The sequence below is a fragment of the Myotis myotis genome, unplaced genomic scaffold, assembly GCF_014108235.1.
Source record: "Myotis myotis isolate mMyoMyo1 unplaced genomic scaffold, mMyoMyo1.p scaffold_m19_p_12, whole genome shotgun sequence".
Classification (NCBI taxonomy): domain Eukaryota; kingdom Metazoa; phylum Chordata; class Mammalia; order Chiroptera; family Vespertilionidae; genus Myotis; species Myotis myotis.
Genome location: NW_023416316.1, coordinates 3,171,540 through 3,196,611, shown reverse-complemented (window position 1 = coordinate 3,196,611; position 25,072 = coordinate 3,171,540). Strand labels below are relative to the sequence as shown.

Below are 25,072 nucleotides of genomic sequence, written 5' to 3'. Positions count from 1 at the left end.
CCAGATGCATTGCCGCTGCCTCCAGGGCCTTGCGAGGTTCCAGGGGCCACACGGGAGCCTCCCCAGCCTCCTCTGGACTCGGGGTCCACTCAAGCCTGCAGGGACCTTCCAGCAGCCACACTGGCCTCAGGGTTGGGAGGGGTGGGGGCAGCAGTTCCAGGCTGGGGTGGCTCACAGAGGCCTGGGAGGCCAGGGAGCATGGATGGGGCCCCTGGAACCTCGCTGACTCCTCAGGCCCCCGTGCATCGTCCCTCCTCACCTTCCTTCCCGAGGCGTTTGCTCCTTCTCCAGACTGGTAGCTATAAAAGCGCGTCAGCACCTTGGGTTTTGTTCGAAATTAATGAGGTGACACATCCTTGGAAGGAGGAGGGGACAGTGGCTGCAGTGGCTGACTCCCCACACCCCTTCCTCCTGCCCCGTGGTCACGATCTCAGGGGTTGGCACTGGCTGCCTTTATGGCCCTGTCAGGAGGACCTGGGCCCCGGAGACAGCCCAGGACACAGGGCAGGCCTGTAGTCTCTCCACACCCCGCCAGTGCCTCCTTGTTTGTTCATTCATTTGTTCGTTCATTCACTCAACGCTCGGAAAATATTGGTGAAGAGTTGACCTTGGGCCAGGCTCTGTGATGGGTCCCAGAGAGAAAAAGAACAGTAAGTTCCAGGTCCTGCCTGACAAAGGACCCCACACTTACCCGACAATGACAGCGTGTGTGTGTGTGTGTGTGTGTGTGTGTGTGTGTGTGTGTGTAATCCGAGAAGGCTTCCCGGAGGAAGCGATGTATCAGCTGAGACCTGAAGGTAAGCTGGGGAGGGAGAGAATTTGCAAGCCCCAGAGAGGTTTCAGCACTGATTTCAGAGAGGCCGTGGACCCTGACAGCAGCTCTGAGATGGCCCAAAGCCCGCACCCAGGGTGACCTGGGTGGCACCCTCCAGTGGGTAGAGCCAGAAAAGCCCTCAAGAGAAGGGCTCTGATCACCAACGATTTTTCCAGGGCAGGGCTGCAGCCAGGGTACCTCCTCCCTCCTCACCCCTGGCAGGTGGCTACCAGGCAGGTGGCGAGGAAGGAGAGGGCCTAGGGTTTGCTGGCAAAGGCTCTCAGTCACTGTGTGAGGCTGGGTAGGTCCTGGCCCCTCTCTGAGCCTCCCTCCGGCCTCTGTAAGGCGGAGATGGCGCTGCCTGCTCCTCTGAGGTTGTGGGGCCTCCTGGGAGGTGAGGCTGGGAAGTCTGCCTGTACGAGCTCAGCAGAGGCACGGAGCCAGCCCTCCTCTGCGCCTGGTCCCTGGTCCCCGAGTGTCTGGGCCTGAGGTCAGCTTGGCCAGAGATGAAACCAGCTCTTGAGCCCCTTGCGTGGGATTCTGGCGGGGTGGCCCGGCCTCCTGGGAGCCTGGAGCCCAGGCTCCGTGCTCTAGAGGCCTCTAGGGACCGTGTTTCTTCTCCTCCCTCCTCCTTCCTTTCTTTCAAAATGCTGACCCGACTCCGTTGCAGGCCTGCCCTCGGTCCTGCCCTCGCAGGTCTCACAGGGTGGGCAGCCCTCACACCTCCCCCTCCCGGGAGCCCCCCTGGCCTGCATGCCTGGGAACGCTGGCACATACCCCAGCTCCAGAAACGCTTCTGTGGCCGTCAGCAGCCCTCCTCTTGGTTCCCTACACCCCAAGACCTCGCAGAGGCGCCCGGAAGTTCATGCACGAGGACCAGGTGGGGTGGGCTTAGGGCCGGCTGCCCGCGCCACAGTCGGTAAGACCTGGGAGCAGTGCTGCTCTGCGAATTCACATCCCAGCTCGGCCTTTCCTGGCCATGTGGCTTCGCCTCCATGCCTCAGTTTCCCGCTCTGTGAAATGGGGCTAAGAGTCCCCCATGAGGGTCAAATGTTACTGTCTTCTTCTAATGAGATTCCTGAGGCTGGCGGGGTTAAAGGGTCCTCTCACCGCCTCTCTGCCTAACCCGGGCCCTCCTGCACCCCCAGCCACTGTGAGGGGAGGGAGGGGGCCCCCCTCACGTCTCCCCGAGTAGTGCTTGGGTCCTTAGAGATGCTTGGGCAGCGGTTGAGGATGCGGTTTGCAGAATTCCTGTCTGAGCCCTGCTCCCCGGGGCCCTTCAGAGGAGCCCAAACCTCTCCCAGGAGCCCTGGGGAGTGGGGGGAGGGGGGCGAAGCCCTTGCTGGCTCCCTGGCCCCCCTCCGCTTCCTTCCTCAGACCTTCCTGCCTGCACGTTCCGCAGCTCCGAAGCTCCTGCGCCCCCCGCTTCCCCCCGCCGGTGTTAATGTGTTAAATCCACATCAAGGTCCGGGGGACCCGCTGTTTATTTTTGTGAGCGCGTTGGCAGAGATCGCACTGGGGGGAGGGGAGGCGGCTGATTTGGTCAGAATAAATGCTAATTAATAAAAGTTATTTATTTGGGTTGGAGCTCGCCCTGGCCCCGGGGTCAGGCGCAAACTGACTATTTGAAGCAAAAGCAAATAGAGAGGGTCCCTCGGCAGCTTGAGAAAGGCCTCGCGGAGAGGCGGGTTTATTTGTCTTGGGAAGAATTTGCCGTTAATTCCCTCCAGACTATTTAGGCCCTTAAATTACACGGAATAAGAAAAACCATGGGTGCGGGGGAGAGGAGCCAGGAACACTTGATCATCTGGCCGAGAGCAGAGATTTTAAATGCCTTTGGCCCGCAGTCAGCCAGATAACTGGTATGTGTGAAATAATGTGATGGCAGCGCACTGCGTCCAGTCACTTTTTTCCACTGTAATACAATCGGCCGGAGCCATGGGGCTTTAAGGGAGAGAGCGCGGCAGCCTCCCCAGCCCCGGACGTTTCTCTCCGCCCGATCCCGCCGCTCACGCCAGCATCTGGACGCGGTTTCGGGCTTCGTTTTTAATCCCAGAGAAAAGCAGAACTTTTATTGAGCGCAAGGGAACTTTGGGCACAGCCCGGCTTGGCCGGAGCAGGCCTGGGTGCTCGCTAGCCCGAGGCTCAGAGAGTATTTGTTTATTTTCCAAATGCTCTGAGCCCACCACCGTGCATTTCTCAGGAGCTGATCGCTGGGAAGCAGAGGCTGCCCGGGAGCCCTGGCTGAGTCCGGAGCTCTGGGTTCGAGTCCTGGGTCGCCTCCAAGATGCTGCTGGACCGTCCTCAGCCTGGCCTGCCTCTCCTCCGCCCGCCGCGGGGACTCACACCCCCTTTCCACGGTGGGCTCGGGAGACGCAGGGGGGCCTTGCCTCCACGCCCCATGCAGCTGGCACACGAACGTGTGGTGCAAAGGGCAGCGAGCATGTCCTGGGCGCTTGCTATGCTCTGGACACTGAGTTAAACTCAGCTCCTGGCAGGGACCGGGTGTGACCTCGGGCTCCTGCGGTGAGGTCTTCCTTTAGAACGAAGGGCCCCGCCCTGGCCGGCAGCTCAGCTGGTCAGAGCATCGTCGGGATACACCCACATGGCAGGTTCAATCCCCGGTCAGAAACCAGCCAGTGAAGGCATAAGCAATAGAACAACAAAACCCACGTTCCTCTCTCTCTTTCTCTCCCCACCCCTTCCACTCTCTCTAAAATCAATCAATCACAATTTTAAAAAGCAAAATAATGTTATTTTTTTTAAAAAGTGCCCGGTGCGCCCTTCCCGTGGCTGGGATGGGGACTCGGGTGCTTGCGCACCAGCCAAGACCCCTCCCCGGCCCACAGGCCACCTTCCTTAGAAGTGAGGCGATGAGGGGAGCCCCCATGGACAGGGCTGAAGCCTCCCAGGACAAGAATTCCTACCCCAGCCGCATGGCCTTGGGCACGCCCTCAGCCTCAGTCTCCCCGCATGTGAAATGGGTGGTTGGGGGGATTCAGTGGGTGGATCCTGCCCAAACCAATTGTTCTGGGGCGCATCCCATCCGAGCTGCCTCGGCAGGAACCCGGCAGGGGGGGGGGGAGCGGGGGGGGGGGAGGGGGGTGGTCCACCGCCAGGGAGGCCAGCTGGCCCTGTGGGCGCGTCTGGGGCGGGGAGGGGGGCAGTACATGCTTTGGGGTGAGAGTTTCCGCCCCACGTCATCGCACAGTTTGGTGAAAGAGGGGGGCTGCTTCTTCCGGCGCCCACTTGGCGGGGCGCGCGCTACAAAATGGTTTTCATTTACACACCCTCGTCTTGAATTGCTCTGAAACTTCCCGAAAAAAGTCTCCTTTTTTGGCTGAAATGCCGCCTGCGTTGGGCGTGTGCCCAAGCCTGAAGGGGGGCGGAGGTGGACTCGGCAACGGCTGGTGTTCCAGAAGCTTCCGTCCCGCGTGGCCTATGGATCATCACCCAGTTTTCAGCACATGGGCCCTTGTTGTTTCGGTTTAAGGTTTCTTCCCGCTGGAGGGGCCGGGGCGGGGCGGGACGTTCCGTCCATCCGTCCGTCCGTCCGCGCCTTTTCTTGGAGGAAAGGGGTGAGGAGTGAAGCCTGAGCCAGTCCGGGAGGGGGGGCGCTCGCCGGGCCCCTCCGTGCGGCCCCCACGCCGGCCCCTCCCACGCGTGTCCTGTGTGTCCTGCGTGTCTGCCAGCAGGCGCTTCCCTCGAGAAAAGCTCTGACCCAAACTCCTGCCCCTGCGTCCTCGCCAGCTTCGCGCTCAGCCCTGCGGACAGTGACGGCCGACGCTGCCATGTGGGGCCCGTGTCCCGGGTGCAGACCGGGCTGTAGGGGTGTCCCAGCCCGAGCCCGGTCCGCCCCGGCCTGACCGTCCAAACGTCTCCGGACGCTGCCAGGTGTCCCCGGAGGCCAGACCGGCTGAGAACCACCGGCCCAGACCCAGCTGTGGGCCGGTTCCTGCCTGGCACCCCCAGAGGTCCCCCCACAGGCACTACAGCCTCATGGAACAGTCAGCCTCAGCTTGAACCACCGGCAAACCCGGCGAACCTCGGAGCTTGTTTGGAAACAGGGATCGAGTGGTGTCCATTGCAGGGCCTGGAATGTTCTAGATCAGCGGTTCTCAAGCTTCCTAATGCTGCAACCCTTTAATACAGCTCCTCATGTTGTGGTGACCCCCAATTTCATGGTTACAAATTGAACATCATTAAAGCACAGTGATTGATCACAGAAACAGTATGTAATTATATATGTGTTTTCCGATGGTCTTAGGCGACCCCTGTGGAAGGGTTGTTGGACCCCCAAAGGGTCGCGACCCACAGGTTGGGAACCGCTGCTCTAGATGCTCAGCTGAACACAGGTTTGTAATCTTGTAAAGTGCAGGGAGTGGAGCGGGGAGAGGGAAGCATTCGGTTTTATTTTATTCCCTCCTGTGTTGTTTGAGTCGGTTACTGTGACAGGCGGCGACGTTACTTTGTTATTGAAATATGTATATTCTTTAGTCCTCACCGAAGGGTATTTCTCCACCGATTTTTAGAGAGAGTAGAAGGGAGGGGGAGAGACAGAGAGAGAAACATCGATGTGAGAGAGTCACAGCGATTAGTTGCCTCCTGCACATGCTCGGACCAAGGCCAGGGGTCAAGCCTGCAACTGAGGTACATGCCCTTGACCGGAATCAAACCCGGGACCTTTCAGCCCGCAGGCCGATGCTCTATCCACTGAGCTCAAACTGGCCGGGGCTAAAATACACACGCTTAATGGGAAAGTCATATACACAAGGAAGTGCTGAACTGGGCATGTTGGTTCTAAGTGCCGGGGGAGCTCGATGGAGTGGGGGGGGAGGGTTTCCATGTGGACTCAGGTGGTCAGGGAGGGCTCCCTGGAGGAGTCGGCAGTGAGCTGGCCCTGGGGGAGGAAGGGCCAGCATTTCTCCCCTGGATAAGAGGTAAATGTGGGAGCAGTCGCCGAGCATCCTCCTTCCTTCCCTCTGTCGGGTGGGTGATGGGGATAAGGCACCTGGACACAGGATCCCTCTGAGCACCAATGACCTGTGACGCTGAAGAGCCTGTGTGCAGCGCACCCTGTGACCTGGGACGCTTGCTGCTCTTATTACGTGTTATTATAATTAAACAACAAAATCCACGGAGGGCTCGCCACGCCTGGAGCCTGGCCGGGGCTGAGGACACGCACGTGTCTCCTGGCCCCTCCCTGCCAGGCCAGTGGTCCCTCATGGCAGCAGGTGCCTGTCCCCTGGCTCCACGGGATGGGGGAGGGGATGGGGCCGGTTGCCTTTTTTCACCACGACACCCCTGGGCCCTAGCGCTGAGCCTGCACATAGTAGGCGCCTAGTGAATATGTGTTGAATGGACGAATGGACGCATGAACGAAGGAGTGAAGTAAAGGCAGGTGCCCCTGCTCTTGGGCCTGGACCATCCGTCCCTAGAGGGAGACCCAAGTAAAGAGCTCAGTGCAGCCCTAGCTGGTTTGCCGCAGTGGATAGAGCATCTCGGTTTCTATCTCACTCCTTCCCCCTTCCTCTCTGAAGTAAATATATAGATATATTTAAAAAAAAATAATAAATATATATATATATATATACATATATTATTTCAGAGAGGAAAGGAGAGGAGAGAGAGAGAGAAACATAAATGATGAGAGATCATTGATTGGCTGCCTCCTGCATGTCCCCTACTGGGGATCAAGCCTACAACCCGGGCATGTGCCCTTGACCAGAATCGAACAAGGGAACCCTTCAGTCCGCAGGCTGGTGCTCTACCCACTGAGCCAAACCAGCTAGGGAGTGTAAAAATATATTTAAAAAACAAAAGCAAAAAAAGCCTGGCTGGCATGGCTCAGTGGTTGAGCATGGACCTATGGACCTATGAACCAGGAGGTCATGGTTCGATTCCCGATCAGGGCACATGCGGGTTTGTGTGCTTGATCCCCAGTGTAGGTCGTGCAGGAGGCAGCTGATCAATGATTCCCTCTCATCATGGATGCTACAATCTCTCTCTCCCTCTCCCTTCCTCTCTGACATCAATAACAATATTTATATAATTTTTTTAAAAAAAAACACACAAAAAACTCAATGCAAACTGCTGAGCAGGTGCCGAGTGACTGTCCAAGCTTCACGGTGCAGGGGCGGCCTGGCCGGTCTGGGGGGCTTCGGGCGCCCACTGCCCCGTCCTCTGCCCTGCTGACCTGCTGACCTGCTGGCCCTGTCCTCCCGCAGGTGAGTGTCCCAGCCCCGGGCGCGGCGGCGCCCCCAAGCGGAAGAAGAAGCAGCGCCGGAACCGCACCACGTTCAACAGCAGCCAGCTGCAGGCGCTGGAGCGCGTGTTCGAGCGCACGCACTACCCCGACGCCTTCGTGCGCGAGGAGCTGGCCCGGCGCGTCAACCTCAGCGAGGCGCGCGTCCAGGTGAGCGCCGCCATCCGGGGCCACCCGGGGGCCGCCCAGCCCCCACCCACTCAGGGGTAGGGCGCTGCCGAGGTGAGATGTTTAAGAGCAGAAACATCTGAGGCCAGGAGGGCTGAGGTTCAAATCCGAGCCCTGCCACTCACTAGCTGTGTGACCTAGAGCAAGTTGCTCAACCTCTCTGTGCCTTAGGTGCCTCCCTGTAAAACGCGGATCGTGTGGGTGTATTTTATAGGGTTCTCCTGAGAATGAAAGGGGTTACTACATTTGTAAAGTGGTTTGAGCAGTACCTGCCACACAGGGGTTTGATAAAGTCGTTTTAACGTGTTAAGTGTTCACTCTGTGCCAGTTTGGAGCTGAGTGCTCAGCCTGCACCTCTCATGATAACTTCACGACAGCCACGTGCTCATTTATTCATCCTTCAATCATTCGCCTGCCCATTCTCCAACACACACTTAGCCAGCAGCAGGGATCACCCCGCACCCCCACTTTACAGATGAGAAAACTGAGGCTCGGAGAGGGGAAGCTGCCAGTCCAAGGCTGGTAGCAGAGCAGGCCCATGCTGGGTCCAAAAGGACCTGATCCCCTTCACAGCCGCCGCACCCTGCTCCCCTCTCTCTCCTACTCCCAGGTCTGGTTTCAGAACCGCCGGGCCAAGTTCCGCCGGAATGAGCGGGCCATGCTCGCCAACCGCTCCGCCTCGCTGCTCAAGTCCTACAGCCAGGAGGCCGCCATCGAGCAGCCCGTGGCTCCCCGGCCCACCGCCCTGAACCCAGACTATCTCTCCTGGACAGCCTCCTCCCCCTACAGGTGAGGGCCAGCCCCCTTCCGGTCAGGAGGGGCGTGGCCAGGGGTCCCCAGGGTGTGTTAGGGCCCAGGCTCCTTCCAGCATCCCTTGGCACCGGGATCCACCAAGTGGTCGGTGGGCAAGTGTGTGACGTGTGCTCTCGAGTGTGCACGTGTGGGTGTTGTAGGAGTACACGTGCGTTGCATGAGTGTGAGCATGTATGCACATGAGTGTGTGCGTTTCCACATCAGTGTGTGTGCATGGCTGGGAGTACACAGGAGTGTGCATGTGCATGCATGTGCACACGGATGTGCGGAAGGGAGAGACGACGAGGCCTGTCTGGAGGGGAAGGAAGAACCCGCGTCGCTCTCAGGCAGCTGGAACCCCACGGGATTTCGAGGTGCGAGAGCCCCACACCCTGTACCCACCCTCCCGGCCAGAAACGGAGGCTGGAGGGCTGGGACAATGGCCTCCCTGTCCTGAGGGCCTGGCTGGAGTCCAGGGCCAAGTTCTGGGGCAGTTCTCCCCTGTCACAGCTAGAGAAAGGCTCTGAGGTGGCAGAGTGAGATGGAAGAGGGAGGGGGGCTGGGGAGCTGGGTTTGTTCCCCACAACTCAGGGGGCGCCATCCGCCCCTTAGTCTGTGAGCAGCTCTGCTGGAGCCTTGGTCTCATTGAAGGTGAGACCCAGCAGGTCAGCTTGTGGCGTCGCAGTCCTAGTGGTGCGTAGTGAGGTGCTAGCGATGCCGGGCCTGTCTCCCGGCTGCCTCCCTGCCCGTCCTTACTCACTGAGAGGCCTCCTAAACCCAGGCGCGTGCTCACTCACCCCCGTCCTCTGCGCACAGGCCCCGTGCACACACCCGGCCCCGTGCACGCACCCGGCCCCATGCACGCACCAGGTCCCGTGCATGCACCCAGCCCCGTGCACGCACCCGGCCCCGTGCACGTGCCAGGATGGACGGGACCCAGGCCTTGCTCTCAGGAAGCCCCTGGTCCAGCGAGAAATTCCCCACAAATCCCCACGGTGGCTCCGTGCCCCAGGGCTGGCCGTGGGCGCTTCTGCCGCCCGTCACCCCACCCCCAGGGGAGGGCTTCCCAGGAGAGCAAGGAGGGGAGGCAGGAGGGCCAGGGCTGGGGCCAGGGCTGACAGCCACACCACATCCGTCCTGTGTCTTCTGTCGCCCCCAGCGCAGTGCCGCCCTACAGCCCCGGAGGCTCGAGCCCCGCCGCCCCAGGGGTCAGCATGGCCAGCAGCATCGCCAGCCTCCGCCTCAAGGCCAAGGAGTTCAGCCTGCACCACAGCCAGGTGCCCACCGTGAACTGAGCCCTGCCCCCCGGGCCGCTGCCTCCTGGTCGGCAGCCGAGGAGCGGGCAGATGCAGGACAATGACCTCCTCCTGTCCCGTCCCCGGCCCGGCCCGGCCAGCGGGCTCTCCTGGCCCTTCCCTCCAGCCCGGAGCCCCGCGCAGCCCCTCGTCCACGGCCGGAGACTTCGGCTGCGACCCTGGCAGGGGTTGGGCCGGAAGGTGAACAGGAGCTCACCAAGGACCTCACTTACTTTGTGTATTAAAACCAAATAGCTTTTGTCTTTAAGAAATAAAAAAAATTGTTTAAGCCCCAAAGGGTTGCGGGAGGGCAGATACGGGCAGCAAACAGAAGGGGGCCAGCCCGAGGGGCCTGCCCCGTCTGCCGCTCCTGGAAGAAGTCTCCTTCGCCGGCAGAGCCCAGGGGTGGGGAGTGGGACAGCAGGGCGAGACCCCGGGGTTTGTGCAGCTGTGAGCAAGACCCCTCCCCTCTCTGGTCAGGGCGCAGCCCCTCTGCCCTGGGGCTGGGGGCGGGGTGGATGAGACAGATGCTGACATGGACGTCCTTGCTCTCAGGCAGACTAAAAGCGTGGGACCCCAAGCATTTGACTGGGGAGGGGCCTGGACAAATGGTGGGGTGCAGCGTGGAGGTCCCAGGGCCCACAGGACAGAGGAGGGGTCCTGACAGCCAAGGCCACCAGAAGGCCTTCTCCCCAGGCCCCGGACCCACCCTTTTGCAGATGGTAACTGGGGTGACAGAGGACACACGTGCCACCAGCAATGACACCATGAAGAGGAGCCGCAGAAAGCTGCGGGGTGAGGGGGGTGTCTGAAGCGGCCCCTCCCCTGGCCCCACGCCTCCCCTTCGGAGGGGCGCACCCGGCAGGGAAGGTCAAGGTCGGTTCCATAACCTCGCCGGCCCCAGGAAGGACAGCACGGCCTGACCCCACAGGGTGCAGAGTGGTCAGCCCCGCTGGGCGGGTGGCCCTCACAGTGACATTGTGGTCACGCCCCGAGGGGTCGATATCCTATCTGCCAGCCGCACGTCTCAGAGTGTCCCCCAAGGGCATCGTTCCCACCCACAGGCTGCATCTAGATGACCTCAGGCAGGTCAGAGCCGCACAACGTGCCTGCGTGAGGGATGGTCCCCATTCCTGTCTAGAAGGAATGGTGACGATAGCCATGAGCGAGGTGGGGACCCCCCCCTCCTCCCCGAATTCACCCCTGAAGGTTCCTTGTAGTCCCCCACGAATCCGCCATGAAAACAGTCCTGGTGGCAGAGCTCGCCCTTCCGCTGTGCGGACACGTGGGGACCTCGCTGCGTGACGTCCTGTGGCTGGGTGGTTGGGACTCTGGTGGGCAGGGAGCGTGGGGCACCCGTGGGGTCAGGGCCGGGGCTGGGGGAGACCTGGGCCTGGCCGGGCGGCGGCTGCCATCAGAGCTGTGCTTTCTCGCTCAGTTTGGCCTCTGCCTCAGGTAAGTGCTCTCTGGGCCTTCATTTGCCATTTATCACGGAGCAAACGTTATGAAACCCCTGCTGTGTGCAGGCCCTGCCCCAGGCCCCGAGGAGAGAGCGGAGATCTGACAGAGGGTCCCTGGCTGCAGGGGCCACACCTACCACAGGGGGCCCCGAACTTCTCGCCGCGGTTCTCAACCTGTGGGTCGTGAACAATGAAAATACATCCTGCGTATCAGGTATTTACATGACGATTCATAACAGAAGCAAAATTACAGTTATGAAGTAGCAACGAAAATAATGTTATGGTTGGGGGTCGCCACAACATGAGGAGCTGTATTAAAGGGTCGTGGCATTAGGAAGGTTGAGAACCACTGGCTAAGGCATCCGGGCAGGCTTCCCGGAGGAGGTGTCCAGGTGAAGGATGAGGAGTTCGTTAAACAAAGAGAAGAGGGAGAACAGTGTTTCTGGCTAAGGAGACGCGAACGTGAAGGCCCTGGGCAAGCCAGACGCTGCCTCTGCGGGCAGGTTGCAGGGCTGGGTCTCCGGGTGTGGCGTGAAGGAGAGACACAGGAGGTGCCTCAGTGGGGCTTGTGTGGGCGGATCTAAAAGTCTGGATGTCACCCTGGCCTTGGGGCGCCACGGAGGGGGTTCGTTTGGGGAGGAGGCTGTGTGTGCGGAGGCCGGGGCAGATGTCCAGGCAGGAGGAGCAGCAGCCCGAATCAGGTGGGGGCAGAAGGGGCAGATCTGGGTGGCGTCCTGGACACACGGGGGACACGCGCTGATGCCTAGAGGATGGGCTGACGGAGCAGGCGGAGGCCAGAGGGCCAGGGTCTGGCTTCGGCACACGGGAGGAAGTCACCTGGGAGATGAGACCTGCCCGGTAGAAGTCTCTGGAAGATGCTAGCCTGCCCTCCCACCCAGATAAGACCTGGGGCCATCCTGGTCTGAGCAGGGTCCTCCCTCACAAGGAGCTCACCGCCACCGCCCCCGGCTCTACCCAGGGGGTTTTCACAGCGAAGGGCTGGCACACGGGCCCAGCCAAGGAGCGTGTCTGAGCACTGAACCGGGAGCACGAGTGGACAGGCCCACCCAGGCGCTGCCAGAGGAAGGAGAGACTCGGGGCTCAGAGGGCGGCACACCCCCTCTTTCTATGTACGGCCCAAAGGGAGGGTGCCATGAAGCACGGCCAGGTTGGGGCTGCCTGCTGCAGGGATGGGTCCCACCAGGGGCAGGGGGGGGGAAGGGGGGCGACCTCCAGCTGAGGCCTGGAAGGCAGGTCCTGAGAATGCCAGCTTCGGAAAGAGCCGGGGGCGGGTTCCCACAGAGGCGCTGCCCTGCCGTGGGGTGCTAGGATGGCAATGTCATTTCCTCCCAAGCGCTCTAGAAAAAACAAACCCGCTTAATTGTTTACACATGTTGCTCGGGGCGCTGAGGGAGGGGGCCAGGGGCCCTCCCTGCAAGAGAAAATATATGCAAACATCGCTGTCGCATTGCAGCCTCATTACAGGCTGTGTGGGAGCTCCCGGGCACCAGGCCCGGATATCATTTTCCATGAGGAGAAGGTACCCAAGGCCCGTCCCGGGCTGGGAGGACCCGGAAGCCTCCCTCTGCCGCCCTTTGTCTGGGAGTGTGGGAGAGGGTGCTGTGTGTATCTGCTTCTACTTTTTGCTCGAAATAAAGGAACTCGAGAGAGAGAAATGGAAAGATAGGCAGCCTGGCTCTTGGGAAACCCACAGCCTGAGAAATGAAGACCAGCGTTTCCCTGGGGCCGGGCGCCTCCCTGGACCCGGTCTCCTGCTCCGCAAATGGAGACAATCACCTAAGCCACTGCCCAGGGCTGCTGGCACGTCCCCCTCCATAAAGGGGGCCCTTGGTGTTTATGGAGGGAGAGCACACTCAAGGGTGGAGTCTGAGGAAGTCAAGACACTCGCTGTCCTGGGGGAACCTCGCACTTTCCCTGCCCAGGGTCCCCGGCACCCGTGGCTCAGGGGCTCAACAGAATGTGGTAAAGGTGAAGGGAGTGAGCGGATGTCATTAAGGTCCCTAATCAGTTGACTTCGACTTAATCAAAAGGGCGGCTATGCTGGTGGACCTGACCTAACCAGGTGAGACCTTAACAGAAGGGCCAGGTGTTTCCTGGAAGAAGAGACACAAAGCAGAGGGGTGCTCTCCTGCCGGTCTGAAGGTCAAACAGCCGTGCTGTGGGCGGGTGGCCGCTGCCCGCTGAGCCCTCAGTCTTACACCACAAGGACCTGAATCCTGCCCACAATCTGAATGGGCTTGGAAGGGGACGCTGAGCTCCAAGGAGACCTCAGCCTTGTGAGGCCCCGAGCAGAGGACCTACAGAAACCGTAAGGTCATAAACGGTGCTGCTTTCAGCCGCTGTGTTTGTGGCGACTATGACACGGCACAGAAAACGAACCCGGTGGGCATGGAGCTTGGGGGTCCCACCGTGGGCCTGGCCCTGTTCCGCCCATGAACCCCAGACCCTCTACAGAAGCGACAAAGCCTCTGCTCCAATTACCTGCCAGACCAGAGTCACAGCCTCTGTCTTCACTCCTTCCGGGCCTTTCTGCACAAGCCGACAGATTACCTGCCCTAAAACCCAGCCTTGTCCGGTCTCTCCTCTGTCTAAAGTCTCCTCTGGCTCCTAGGGCCCTCCCAGGAGAGTTCCATCACCACCCAGGTGTGCGAGGCTCCACCCTCTCTCCCTGTCCATCCTTAACCCCCCTGTCCCCTACCCCGATTCTTCACTGTCCCTCCCTCCGCTGTCCCTGCAGCAGCATCCTCCCGCTCACCCTCCTCCCCGCCAGCGAAGATGCATTCCAAGGAGGGTTACACTATAGTGCCAATCTCTTAAAAACCCGGTCAAGTTCTGGCCGGTCGGCAGACACAGCAGAGGTTGGGGAGATGTGGGCCGTTGAAAAGACCAATTCAATGTTACAACTTTATATTGGAACACGGAAGGGAAAACTATTACTTTCATAATCAGACTTGAAAAAGTGAAGCTACTCAAGGTCTTGGTTGGCACAGCGACCAAGAGGAGCAACCTTTGTGGCCCAGGTGGCCATGGGGCAGGGCCCCCAGGGAGCAGCATGGGCCGATGTGACCTCCCTCAGCCTCTCTGTAGGACATACATAGACATGCCAATGCATACGTGTCTATCGTATAAACAGTATAAGTATCTACGTCTTATGCACACATACAAATATAGCATGCACATTGCATATGATATGCACATATGTAAATATAGCATGCACAATGCATATAACATATATATATATATATATATATATATATATATATATATATATATATATATTTACTATGCATAGTGGAAGAATCTGGAAAGTTATAGGTCCTAGCGTGAACAGTGATTTTTCTCAGGGACCTGCGGCTATGGGTGGTCTCAGCCCAGGAGAAGCTGCACCGGACATCAGGCCCCACCAGGGCAGCGCCCGCCTCCCAGGCCTGGGCTCAGCCCCAAAGTCCTTGTCTTCATTCAGCTCAGGGCTGCAGCCCAGCGGCCCCCAGGCTGCTGCCCAGCATCCTCCCTCCACCTCGTACCACCTCTGACCGCGGTCGGGAGGGAGGAGGCCGCCCCAGAGGGTCGGCTCACGTCTGGGTGGAGCGTGGGATGCAGATGAAGGGATGAAGCCAGAACTCACTGGTGCCCAAGGTCAGCAGACATGACCTCAGGGTCCCCTCTCAGATGTCTTGGAGGAGCAGCTGGCTGCTAGGGTAGCAGGGCCCAAGGTGGCCTCGGAGGGTGGCCGAGTGTCGCTGCCTCCAGGCGTCTCACCTGCTGTGCTCTCTGCTGCCGGGAGACAGGCCGTCTCCTGGGTCCCGTGAGGAGACGCAGGCACAGCTGCTTCCCAGAGGCCACTGCCAGCCCTGTCCCATCCTGCAGGGCGGCGTCTGCCCCGGATGTGACAGGGAAAACTCACTCAGCTCCTGCCACCTGCCCCTCCCTGCCTCTCCCCGGCCCTCCAGTCCCCGGGAGGGCAGTCAGGGCAAACAGCAGGCACTCAATACGTGATCCTGCCCTTCCCGTTTCCGAATGTGCAGCTGCGGGCCTGATGGAGGCTCATGTCACCACCAGGGGGCAGTGTTACCCGCTCCCAGCTCTGCGAGGTAAGGGCTAACGAGGATTTCCAATGAGGCCTGGAGCCCCCTGAGCCTCCAGTGTGCCCCCAGGAGGCACCCCCACTCCATCAGTCCCCGGGGGGAAGTTCAGAGGCTGCAGAGTAGTGGGAGGCGGACATGCCCAGGGGCAGAGGGAGGCTTCCCAGGTGCTGGCGTCAAGGGCAGGGCTGGGACGGGGTTAGGGAAAGTGAGGCCGTGGGGTGCAGTGGTTAGAACAGGGCCACCCATGTCCCAGGACAAGAGCCTGGGAGAGACCCATAATTCCCCGGGGGGGGGGGGGGCACATTTGCAATGTTCAAATCTTGCAGAGATGGAAGAACCCAGGAATTTCCTTTAAGAGGTTGGTCAAAGCCCATCGTCCTTGACTGACAGCCCTTCGGAGCAGCCACAGCCTCACCCCTCCCACCGGCACCTGCTCCGAGGGGAGGAGGGTCCAGCAAAGGAATGTGGGGAGCACAGGGCACGAAGGAGCGGAACCCCCACACACAACTCTCCAAGCTCCCACTTTGAGAGAAATGGCAGCCACACCCCGGCTGGCCCTGGGCTCTGGAAGGAACTGCATGGCTCCCAGGCCTGACCAAGGCTGGGGCTCGGGGGGTAGCTCCCAAAAATGCAGGTGCACAGGTTCCCCTCTAGGCGGGCCAAACCAGAACCGCTGGGGAGGGTCTGAGACGTCGGTGTTACCACAGCTCTGCATCCAGAGGGCCTGAGGGTTAGGAGCCTGAGCTGTCTCCTCCTGGCCTGAGGGAGGGAGAGAGGCCGGCTGTCTTCTGAGCTGGTATTTGAATGGAGGGATTGACTGTCTATCAATCTTTTTTTAAAAAATATATTTTTATTGATTGCAGAGAGGAAGGGAGAGGGAGAGAGATAGAAAACCAATGATGAGAGAGAATCATTGATCGGCTGCCTCCTGCACGCCCCCCACTGGGGATCGAACCAGCAACCCGGGCATGTGCCCTGACCGGGAATCGAACCGTGACCTCCTGGTTCAGAGACTGATGCTCAACCACTGAGCCACTGTCTATCAATCTTGACAGCCATCTCCAAACGGTTCCAACTGGCCACTTCACCCAGGAATCCAAGGGACACACACACGGGCCACCGGTCCAGGAGCCCACGCTCAGCAGGCTGCCGGAAGCCAGGTCCCGGGGCCCATCCCCATCTCGAAGGGACGCCCGGTTCCCCAAGTCCGGGCCCCGGCGGCAGGCGGCCAGCGGCTGGCGCGGAGGTGTCCGCTGCCGGTCACAGGTGGCGGGCTGCCTCCCAGACGATCTGCAGGGCCATGGAGGCGCAGGGCAGCTGGGCCAGCGTGTAGGCCAGGGAGCGGATGGGCGCGCGCAGCTTGCCCAGGTAGGCCACGGTGTGCACCATGCGACCCAGGAAGACGAGCAGGAAGTGCACGTGGGCCACGAAGGGGTTGGGCTGCAGGAAGGAGTAGACCAGGCCCAGGAACAGGAACGGGTAGATGGTCTCCATGTCGTTCCGGTGGGCTCTGGGGAGGCAAGGGGGTGCGGTGAGCCGGGCGGCAGCTTGGGGAACGCCGCCGACGCTGGGCCCTCTGCCTGCGAGGCCCGGGCCATGGACGGTCATCTCCAGGGCGCCAGGCTCAAGTCCACTGGTGGCCAGAGCAAGAGCTGCCCCAGACGTGAGCGGCGACTCCCAAGCTGGCGCCTGCGGGAGCAGCCCCGTGAACAGGCTGAGCCATGGCGGGCTTCTTCCCCGGCCTGGGGCTCCCCAGGACCCCGTCCCTGCCAGTCTCCCCCATCTTGCCCACTGGCCTTGGACCCCAGGCGGGAAAACTGGGGTTCCAAGGGGTTGGGGGAGAGCTGGGTCTGACTCAGGCCCGTGCCCTGCACCACCAAGGCCAGGCTTCTCCGCGGCTGACCTCTGTCCACGTGCGGGGCCCTGGGCCCTCCTGGCGGGATGGGCGAGAGCCAGGGGCGGGCATCTGAGAGCCACGCCTGCTCCTTGCCCTAAACCTAAGCAAGTCCCCTCCACGCAGGGATAGCAGCAACACAGCCTCCGTGGCTGGAGCCAGCCCACTGCCGACCCTGGCGGCTCCGTGTCATTGTGCAGTCCCGCCTCTTTGTTTAAATAACCGCGTGGGTGCGTGGGTGAGTGGGTGAGTGGGAGGGGGCGGGGCCTGTGTAAAACCTGCTGTAAATAAATGACCGCGGAAGGGAGCGCGGCTCACATTTTCCAGGCCTCCTGCTAGTGGAGGTGGGGAGGCTGAGGCCTGTGCACTGGGGACTGAGCAAGTGACTGAAGCCCAGAGTGCATGCTGGGAGCTCACATAACGGGAGCCCGGCCCTGACCTCTCCTACCCCCTCCCCCCCCAGGAGCAGGACAGACCTGATCCGCCGCAGGGCAGGACGGGCACAGGGACTCAGGAGCAGGAGCCCCTCCCCAGGCAGAGCCCATGCGCCCAGCCCAGCCCCCAGGCAGCAGCGCCCTGTCCTCCCTCCCATCCTCCCATCGCTGGGAGCCTTAGTGGAGGGCTGGCCTGACGAAGGGACTGGGCTGGCAGGGCAGGGAGGGGACCTGCGCTCTGGGCCACCCAGCGCTGTCGGGGCCTCTGCGGGGCGGGTGTGGTCGGAGAGGCGGGGTCTGCACCAATGCCTGAAGGATGAGGGCCCTTGGGGGGTCAGGGGAGCACTCTCCAGGGGCGGGTCTGGCAGAGCAGAGGCTCCGAGGTGGGAGTGAGCAGCATATTCAAGGCACAGACGGGTGAGCAGCGTGGCTGGAGTGTGGTGCGTGGGAGAAGGCGAGCAGGACGAGTGGGGAGGGGCCTGGGACTCAACCTCGTGTACACAAGCTCCTGTAAGCCCAGCGGGGCCGGGGCCTTTCTGCGGTCAGACGGCCTTCTCCTCTTCCCTGGAACCTGGAGCTGGGACCAGCCACAGGGAAGCAGCCTCCAGCTGGCATGTCTCCCCCGCGGGGCGGGGACCGGCCTCCTGTGCCAGAGAGGAGGCCTGGCGGGATCCTGGCCGCAGGGAGGAGGGGGAGAGGGAACCAGGACCCGGGCGCTCCGTCCCTGACCCTGCTGTGAGTTACAGGCAGGGGGCTGAGTGCACTTCTGTCCCCCTCTGGGGACAGAGCTGTGATGCCGACACCCCCAGACGCTGGTAGAGGCACACCTTGGGAAAACCCATGTTAGATGACGTCAGTGTGTCTGTCCCAGCATGTGGTCTGTCTGCCCACACGATGATGCCACCTGCACGAGTATTGCTGACACGTGTGCTACGTGCATTGAGTCAGCTCGGCTCCTGTGACCCTGTGAGTGCTGCCCAGTGCCCTGACCCACGGCCCCACTCGGCGCCTGCAGACCCGCAGGGGCCTCTGTTCGGAGTCAGTCCTCCCACGCTTGGTCTGCTCCTCCCCCGCCGCCTCCTCTTTCCCCGGCAGCATCGTCCTCTCTCGAGAGCCTGCCCTCTCGGATGAGCCCGCAGGCCAGCGTCAGGGCCACTCCGCGGCCGGCCGGCCGCCCGTGCGCCAGGCCTCGCCGGCTCTGGGACACATCCTCTAAGGAAGGGTAACCACACGAGTGGGTCTCTTTGCTGGGGACGCTGTTCCGAACCCCTTGATAAATATATACTTTTGTCTAGTCGTGTATTTTTATCTAAAAGCTACAGGAGAACCATCACTAGCACCTGAAACCCATTCACTCACTTTCCCTTAAGTCTGTATTTATAGTTACGAGTGAGTCTTTGTAGAAAGCGGTGAAGAGAAGAGCTGGCCAAACCCCCAGGGCAGGTGAGGGGACGATAAGGGAGGGAGCCGGTCACGGAGGCGTGGGCCCTGCTCTGCCCCATGGGACCGGGGAGAGGCAGGGGGAGGGGGAGGGAGAGGGGCCGGAAGCCATGCCGTGGGTGCTCACCCCCACTCCTGGCGCCAGCAATGGGACTGGAAGACAAGGCCACCGGTGAGGAAGGAGAGGGGGCTGGGAGCTGAGAAAAGCCTGAGGCTCGGCCCTGGGCCCTCGGCCCTTGGGTGGCCTGCTCCTCCCTCCTCCCTCCTCCCTCCTCCCTCCTCCCTCCTCCCTCCGGTTTGTCTCAAACCACAGTGGTGCCAAAGATGGGAGACACGGGGAAATTAGGGATGATGCAAGAAAACCCATTCCCTTCCTCCCAGCCTGGGATCTGAACCGAGACACGGACGGAGTCACGTACCAGAGACGCTTGGGCAAAACCTGTCATCCCAAGAATCACCGCTATTTTAAGGTAGAAGCCATCCAAGGCCCGTTCCCGCAAGACTGAACTTGCAGGGAAGGTCCTGCGGCAGCACCAGGCCCGCCCGCCCGCCCGCCCGGGAGCAGCCTGCAGCACAGGCTGCATCTGACAGCATCAGGTGACCGTGATGGGTGGGGAGAGGGAGACCTGGGTACCCCCAAGGACAACACTGGCGGCCACGGCAGGTCCCCCCTCCCCTTGCCCTGCCCTCCATACACGCTGGCCATTTCCCTGAATTCCGGTTTGAGGCAACAGAAGGGCTGGGTAGGGGTAAAGGCGGGTATAGGGCCGAGTCCAGCGCCTCCGTGCGGAGGGAAGGCCTAGAGGAGCAGAGCCGTGCCAGCCGGGCGCCATGTGGGCGGCGTGAGCTCCGTGGCCTCGCAAACCCCTTCTTCCTCTCTAGGTGGCGGCTCCCTCCTGGAAGGTGCCCGAGGGCCGAGCGGCTGGAGCCTGTGAAGCGCTTGTCACTGAGCAGGAGCCGCTAAGTCAGCTGCCTCCTCTGCCATCGCCACCACCGCCAGTGCTGTCTGGGACACGCGGACACACGTGTTAAAGCTAATTTCTCCCTCTTCGGGTTTCGCCGGACTTCTGACCGCCCTCAGCCACCTTGGCCGAATGAATTAACATTTGCCGGTGCCGTTTGCCGGTGCCGTGGACGGGGGGGGGGGGGGGGGGGGGGGGGGGGGGGCTAGGCTAGGAGCTCCCGCCTTCTCCGGGCCTCGGTCACCACCCCCGAAAGCAATGCGGCGGGTGAGATTTGGGGCCAATCTCCTGGCAAAGCAGTTCACTGATTAGGTCTGCACATGCCAAAGTCAGAACAGCTCAAAGCTGGTCAAGCGTCTGTCTTCCTTCTCTGGGGCCCCTCAGACACCCCCCCCCCCCTGCCGCCTCCCACACACTCCGAATTTCCCAAAATGCACATTGCCGGAGACGGGGGTGGACTGGCTGGAAAGGGGGCTGCATGTGACGGCTGGCTCCCCGCGGCCCAGGGCTGGCTCACGCTGGGCCCCAGCACGCGCGTCTGCGAGGGGCGTGTGTCCTCCAAGCGGACCCGAGGGCCTTCCTGTTGTGCAGGGGGGTGACGGGGCGCCCGCGTAAAGGCCGGTCTAATGTTTAACCACCTTTTACCTCCGGGGCATCTTCCTTCCTGGAGCCTGGTTCCAGCCGGTTCCCCAGCAGGGGACCACGGATGCGCGATTCTGAGCTCTGTTATTTATGTGAAGTGATGAGGACGAGGAGGGGCTCAGGGGACCAGGACCCCAGCGCGGGCACAGCAGGTCCCCAATAAATACTCGCCAAATGGATATAGACCATCGCGACCTAAGAGGTGCTCAAAACGTGCCGGAGGGACTCTCACCCACACGGTGGGAATCTTGACCAGGAGAAGAAACTGAACTGGGCGGGTGGAACTGCCTCTCGCTGGCACGGGCATGGCCAGTGAGCATCACCAACCGCTTGGGAGCCGATGGAATCTCCTGTGCCACAAGTGGGCTTGGCTACTTAGAACGCCGAGCCCTGGGAGAAGCAAACATCTCCTGGCGGCCGCTGTGAGCTGGCTCGGGCGACCCCACCGTGGCAGCTGCTGCCTCGACAGCTCATGTCCCCCCCTGCCAAGGGGGTCAAACCAACCCTGGGTGAGGGTGGAATAAGGGTCCCAGGATGGGTAAGGCTTCTGTTCACTGAAGCACAACTACGTCTCAGCCAAGTGTCCTGCACATAGTAGGCTCATTAAGGGTTGACTGGGTGACAGACAGATCTGAAGGACCACATACTGTAGTTGCATTAGAAAAGGCAAAATAGCAGAGAATCCCACTTCTTACATTACACATTACTGTCATTTTAAGCCACAAGTATGTATACTATTATCAAGGGCCAAGAAAATCAAAAGAAAATAAAAAACAGATCTTCTGTTAAGAAAATACTCTCTGTTAACCCTACAATGTCCCACCCATTTCTGTCTGTGATGCAGAAACCCTATGCGAGGGTTTGTCCCCATCCTGCCCACTTCTCCAAGGAACTCCTGGGACCCCCATCCCCGGGAGGGCCACCCCTCACTCTCCAGTTCCCCGTGTAAAACAGCAGAGAGGAAACTGCTCAGAAGTCCAACGTTGAGACTGGTGACATGAAATTAACCCTTCACCCTTTGTCTCTGATGGAATTTTTACACAGTCATTTTTTTTAAAGAATCATTTCTGAGTAATATCTACTGACATGGGAAATGCTCATGAAATAATGTTCACTGGAAAAAAGCAGAACCCCCCCCAATTAGGTGTACGATGCCTAATTTTATGAAAAACATTTAGACCTAGAAGACAAAGAAGAGATGGAAGAAAATGTTAACAGTGACTGGAATCATGGGTGGTTTTCCCGCCCCCCCCCCCCCCCCCCGGCATTGTCAACATTACCCACACTGTCGGCAATGAGTAGCTCTGATTTTTATAAGAAAAACTGTTTTTGAGTGACTGGGGGTACCAAGCATAAGAAAAGATGTTCAACTTCACTCGGAATAAGAGAACCGCAAAATAAAACCAAGATGTGGCATAAATTTTCACCTAGTGCTTGGCAGTGTGTTTGTCTCTATATATGTATTTGTAATATATTTTGCTGATTTCAAAGAGGAAGGGAGAGGGAGACAGAAACATCAGTGATGAGAGAGAATCATTGATCGGCTGCCTCCTGCACACCCGCTACTGGGGATCGAGCCTGCAACCCGGGCAGGTGCCCTGACCTGGAATCGAGCCATAACCTCCTGGTTCCTAGGTCGATGCTCAACCACCGAGCCACGCTGGCCGGGCAGCATTTCTCACCATTTGATTTCACCCTTAGTTTTGCTCACATGTACAAAGGCAAATGAGGGGTCTGTTCCCAAGAGAAAGAGTGAGAACAGCCTATCTGCCCATCGCAGGGAAGTAGCGGGGCAGTTCAGGGTCCTCCCCTCAGCAGAGCGATGACAGATTTGGACGGGCCCTCGACGAGCCGATGTGCAACAGCCGCTGCGGTTGTGACAACAGGCGCTGCACAGACGGCGGGCACAGGGCGGTCCTCTGGGGGTGAGCCGGGCGAAGCTCAGCGCATGCGATCGTAAGCAGAACTGGGCGGGGCCCGGAGACTGGCTGTTCACAGAGCATCCTCCTCTAACCTTGTGATCCTGAGCCGTCACATGTGTTACTTTTCCCACAATTAGACATCAAATCAACGAGTAAAGTAGAACAGGCCTAGGGGGTCAGGAAGGCAGGGGCCTCCGCCCCCGAATGCCCGCCCCCTCCCGTGTGCAGAGGAGGGCCGGGCTCAGGCCCAGCAGTACTTGCCTGAGGCAGCGGTCCACGTCCTGGTCATCCCGGCAAAACTGGGGGCCTCCGTGCCTCAGGGCATCCTCGGGGTTGGCGAAAGCCTGAAATACACCAGCTGAGAATTACTGTTCGCTCGACGGCCGGCCGGTCGCCTGGGCCTTCGGCTGCCCCGTCACGTACATGTCCATTCCCCGGCATCCATGAACTCCTACTATGTGCTAAGTGCTGGGGACTCCCCGGGAACAAGGTCGCCATGGCCTGAACGTCTGTGTCCCTGGACATTCAAATGTGGAAACGTAACCCCCAAGGTGACGGTGTTTGGAGGTGGGGCCCTCCTGCCATGTGAGGACACAGAGCAGGACGGCCACCAAGGGTCCAGAAAGCAGGCCCTTGCCGGACTCAGACCTGCCAGCGCCTGGCCCTTGGGCCTCCAGCCTCCGGAACGGCGGGAAACCCAGTTCCGTTGTCTATACGCTGCCTGGCCGATAGCAGCTTATGATAAACTATGGCAAAGGCTCTGCTTTCCCTGTTCTTGAGAAGCTCACAGTCAGAGAAACCAGGAAGGACGAGGTGGTGTGTGCTAAGAAAGAGAAGACAAGGTTGGCCTGGAGAATGTTCACAGGAGATGCGAGTCTGAGAATCCAAGAAGTCAAGGTGTCCACAGGCCGATTCCTCCTGGGAGCCCTGGGAAGCCTCGGTTTCCCAGTCCCTCAGCTGCCGGAGGAGCCTGCATGCCCTGGGCCCCTGCCTCCTCTGTGGCTGGAGGTCTGCCCCCTCTCTGGCCTCCCCTCCTTTCTTTCCTCCCTCTAATGTGTCTCCACAGGACATCCAAACCTGTAGAGAGTTTTTGTAGGTTTATTTGAGCCAAACTGTTGACACCTGCCAGGGAACAAGATCGCCAGTGCTCTCGGGAGAGTAACAGTTCTGCAGCCTCTTAGATGCATTTGAAATTAAGCAGAAACGTAAGGAAGGTGAAATGAAGGCGGGAGAGAGCCAGGTGGGGATCCGATCAGAGGAGAGTTAACCAGAGTCTGTGTTCCCTGAGGTGGTTACTGCTTATCTCTAAGGTGTGGACAGGGCTTGCTTGAGGCAAAAGAAATGTTTTACTAAAAGGTTACAGGCCTGAGGTGTGACCTGCCCCGTTGGGGAGTTAGGATCAGATCACCCTGTGAGGTTTCTTTCCATAGAACACCCCCCCTTTTTTTTTTGTTTGCAAATTCTACTGCTGCTCTAGTAAGAGGACGAAGGGGTGGGGGGTGGACACACTTCCCAGGAAGACGCCTTCACTGAGGCCCGGGGAGGGTGAGCAGCAGGTGCCCCAGCCTCTCCGTCTAACAGGGCGGCTGGGCCAGCGGCAGGGCAGTCCGGTGTGAGCAGCGACCCGCTCGCCGGCCCGTGCCTTCCTGTCTGGCTCAGGACAGGACGGGAGGAGGAATTCCTCCCGAAAACTCCGAGGGAGCCCGGCTGAGCGCCCGCCTGGCCTCCGTCCCCGTGGCAGTTTGTAAGCGACCTGGCCGGCGAGCTGGGAATTTCCACGGAAAGCTCCCCGGCTCCTATTTCGCCGGTTCCCACCCCACCCCAATCTCAGATCTGCCCGGGGGAGCACGGGCGCCCCCCCACCCCCCCCCCACCCCCCCCCCCCACCCCCCCCCGCCGGCGTCCTGACAGCCCAGCGCACTCCGGGCGCCTCAAGTCTCATCGTGCCTGGAACTCACCTGGTGGCACAGCGAGTGAGTAACCCTGAAAACTGACGCCAGGAAGGTGCGGCCCTGCTCAAACCCGGGGCCACAGAGAGCCCTGCCGGGAGAGGCGCCGCCCGCCGGCTCCGCGCACACACGCGCTCCGGGCCCGGAGGGGAAGCCGCGCGGCCGGCGGGGTCCCGGGACAGGGTCCCGGGAGGGGGCACGTACCTTCTTCCGCAGCCGCACTTGGCCGGTGATGACGGCCACCACGTACATCTTGATGACCAGCAGGGTGCTGCAGAGCAGGAAGGCGGGGAGCACCTGGCCGCTCAGCGCCAGGGCCGGGGCGGGCATCGCGGCGGCGGGCGCTGGGCTCTGCGGAGAGAGGCGCGGCGGCTGCGGGCGCGGCTGCGTCCAGAGCCGGGAGGAGGCGGGCGGGGCGAGGGGACCAGTCGGCACGCAGCACCGCCCACTCCAGGGCAGAACTTCTGACCACAGGTGCGGGGAGCGCGGGGAGCCTGGGGGGGTGTCCACGCCCCCTGGCAAATCTTCACCCACTTTCAAATCTGTTTCCTGTTTAAAAAAAAAAAAGAAAGTAAAAGAAAAGAAAAGAAAATCAACCGAATAAGCTTGGAGATCTAGTTGGCTTTATGGAGGGACTCCTGAATCGGGCAGCCTCCCGCCGAGCAGGGGGAAGGGGCTGTACAAAACCCAGGGTGTTTATATGAGGAAGGGGGGCGCGGGGGGCGGGCAAGGGAGCGAAGTGTGAAAGAAATGAAAGGATTGCTTTGAGAGGGACATCCCTTCTTTGGGGGAAGCGAAGGGGAAGGCTTTTGTCAGGCAGACTTGCCTCTTTGTTCCATGGGGGTGAGGAGGGTAGAGAGGGCCCCGGGACAGATGGCTCTACTGGGGCGTGACCAGCAGCCTCCAGCCTGGTCAGAAGGTGGCGTCCT

General features: G+C 60.5%; 2 protein-coding genes across 3 annotated transcripts in view; one reads left to right on the top strand and one right to left on the bottom strand.

Annotated features, from left to right (window-relative positions):
- The window catches only part of PRRX2 (paired related homeobox 2), a 38,015-nt gene extending 28,376 nt beyond the window's left edge, over nucleotides 1–9,639 (top strand). The window contains exons 2-4 of one of the 2 annotated variants that reach the window (XM_036329381.1): nucleotides 7,042–7,229; nucleotides 7,858–8,036; nucleotides 9,204–9,639. In XM_036329381.1, coding sequence (XP_036185274.1) covers nucleotides 7,042–7,229; nucleotides 7,858–8,036; nucleotides 9,204–9,399 — 563 coding nt within the window. In that variant the 3' untranslated portion in view covers nucleotides 9,400–9,639. Of the gene's footprint in view, nucleotides 1–7,041; nucleotides 7,230–7,857; nucleotides 8,037–9,198 lie in introns of both variants that reach the window. The other variant, XM_036329383.1, reaches the window with a different exon arrangement.
- Nucleotides 9,640–15,812: 6,173 nt separating this feature from the next.
- PTGES (prostaglandin E synthase) lies at nucleotides 15,813–24,544 on the bottom strand. Its single transcript, XM_036329380.1, has 3 exons — nucleotides 24,348–24,544; nucleotides 22,456–22,538; nucleotides 15,813–16,410 (listed from the first exon to the last, which is right to left on the bottom strand). The coding sequence occupies exons 1-3, from the start codon at nucleotides 24,471–24,473 to the stop codon at nucleotides 16,161–16,163; spliced, it is 459 nt and encodes a 152-aa protein (XP_036185273.1). The 5' UTR covers nucleotides 24,474–24,544; the 3' UTR covers nucleotides 15,813–16,160.
- Between the last annotated feature and the right edge of the window lie 528 nt (nucleotides 24,545–25,072).

Excerpts from the sequence above, each read along its gene's own strand:
- PTGES (XM_036329380.1), bottom strand. The coding sequence starts at position 24,473 with ATGCCCGCCCCGGCCCTGGCGCTGAGCGGCCAGGTGCTCCCCGCCTTC. Across the intron at positions 22,539-24,347 it reads AAGTGCGGCTGCGGAAGAAG|GCTTTCGCCAACCCCGAGGA; the intron begins GTACGTGCCCCC and ends GGTGTATTTCAG. Across the intron at positions 16,411-22,455 it reads GACGTGGACCGCTGCCTCAG|AGCCCACCGGAACGACATGG; the intron begins GCAAGTACTGCT and ends TTGCCTCCCCAG.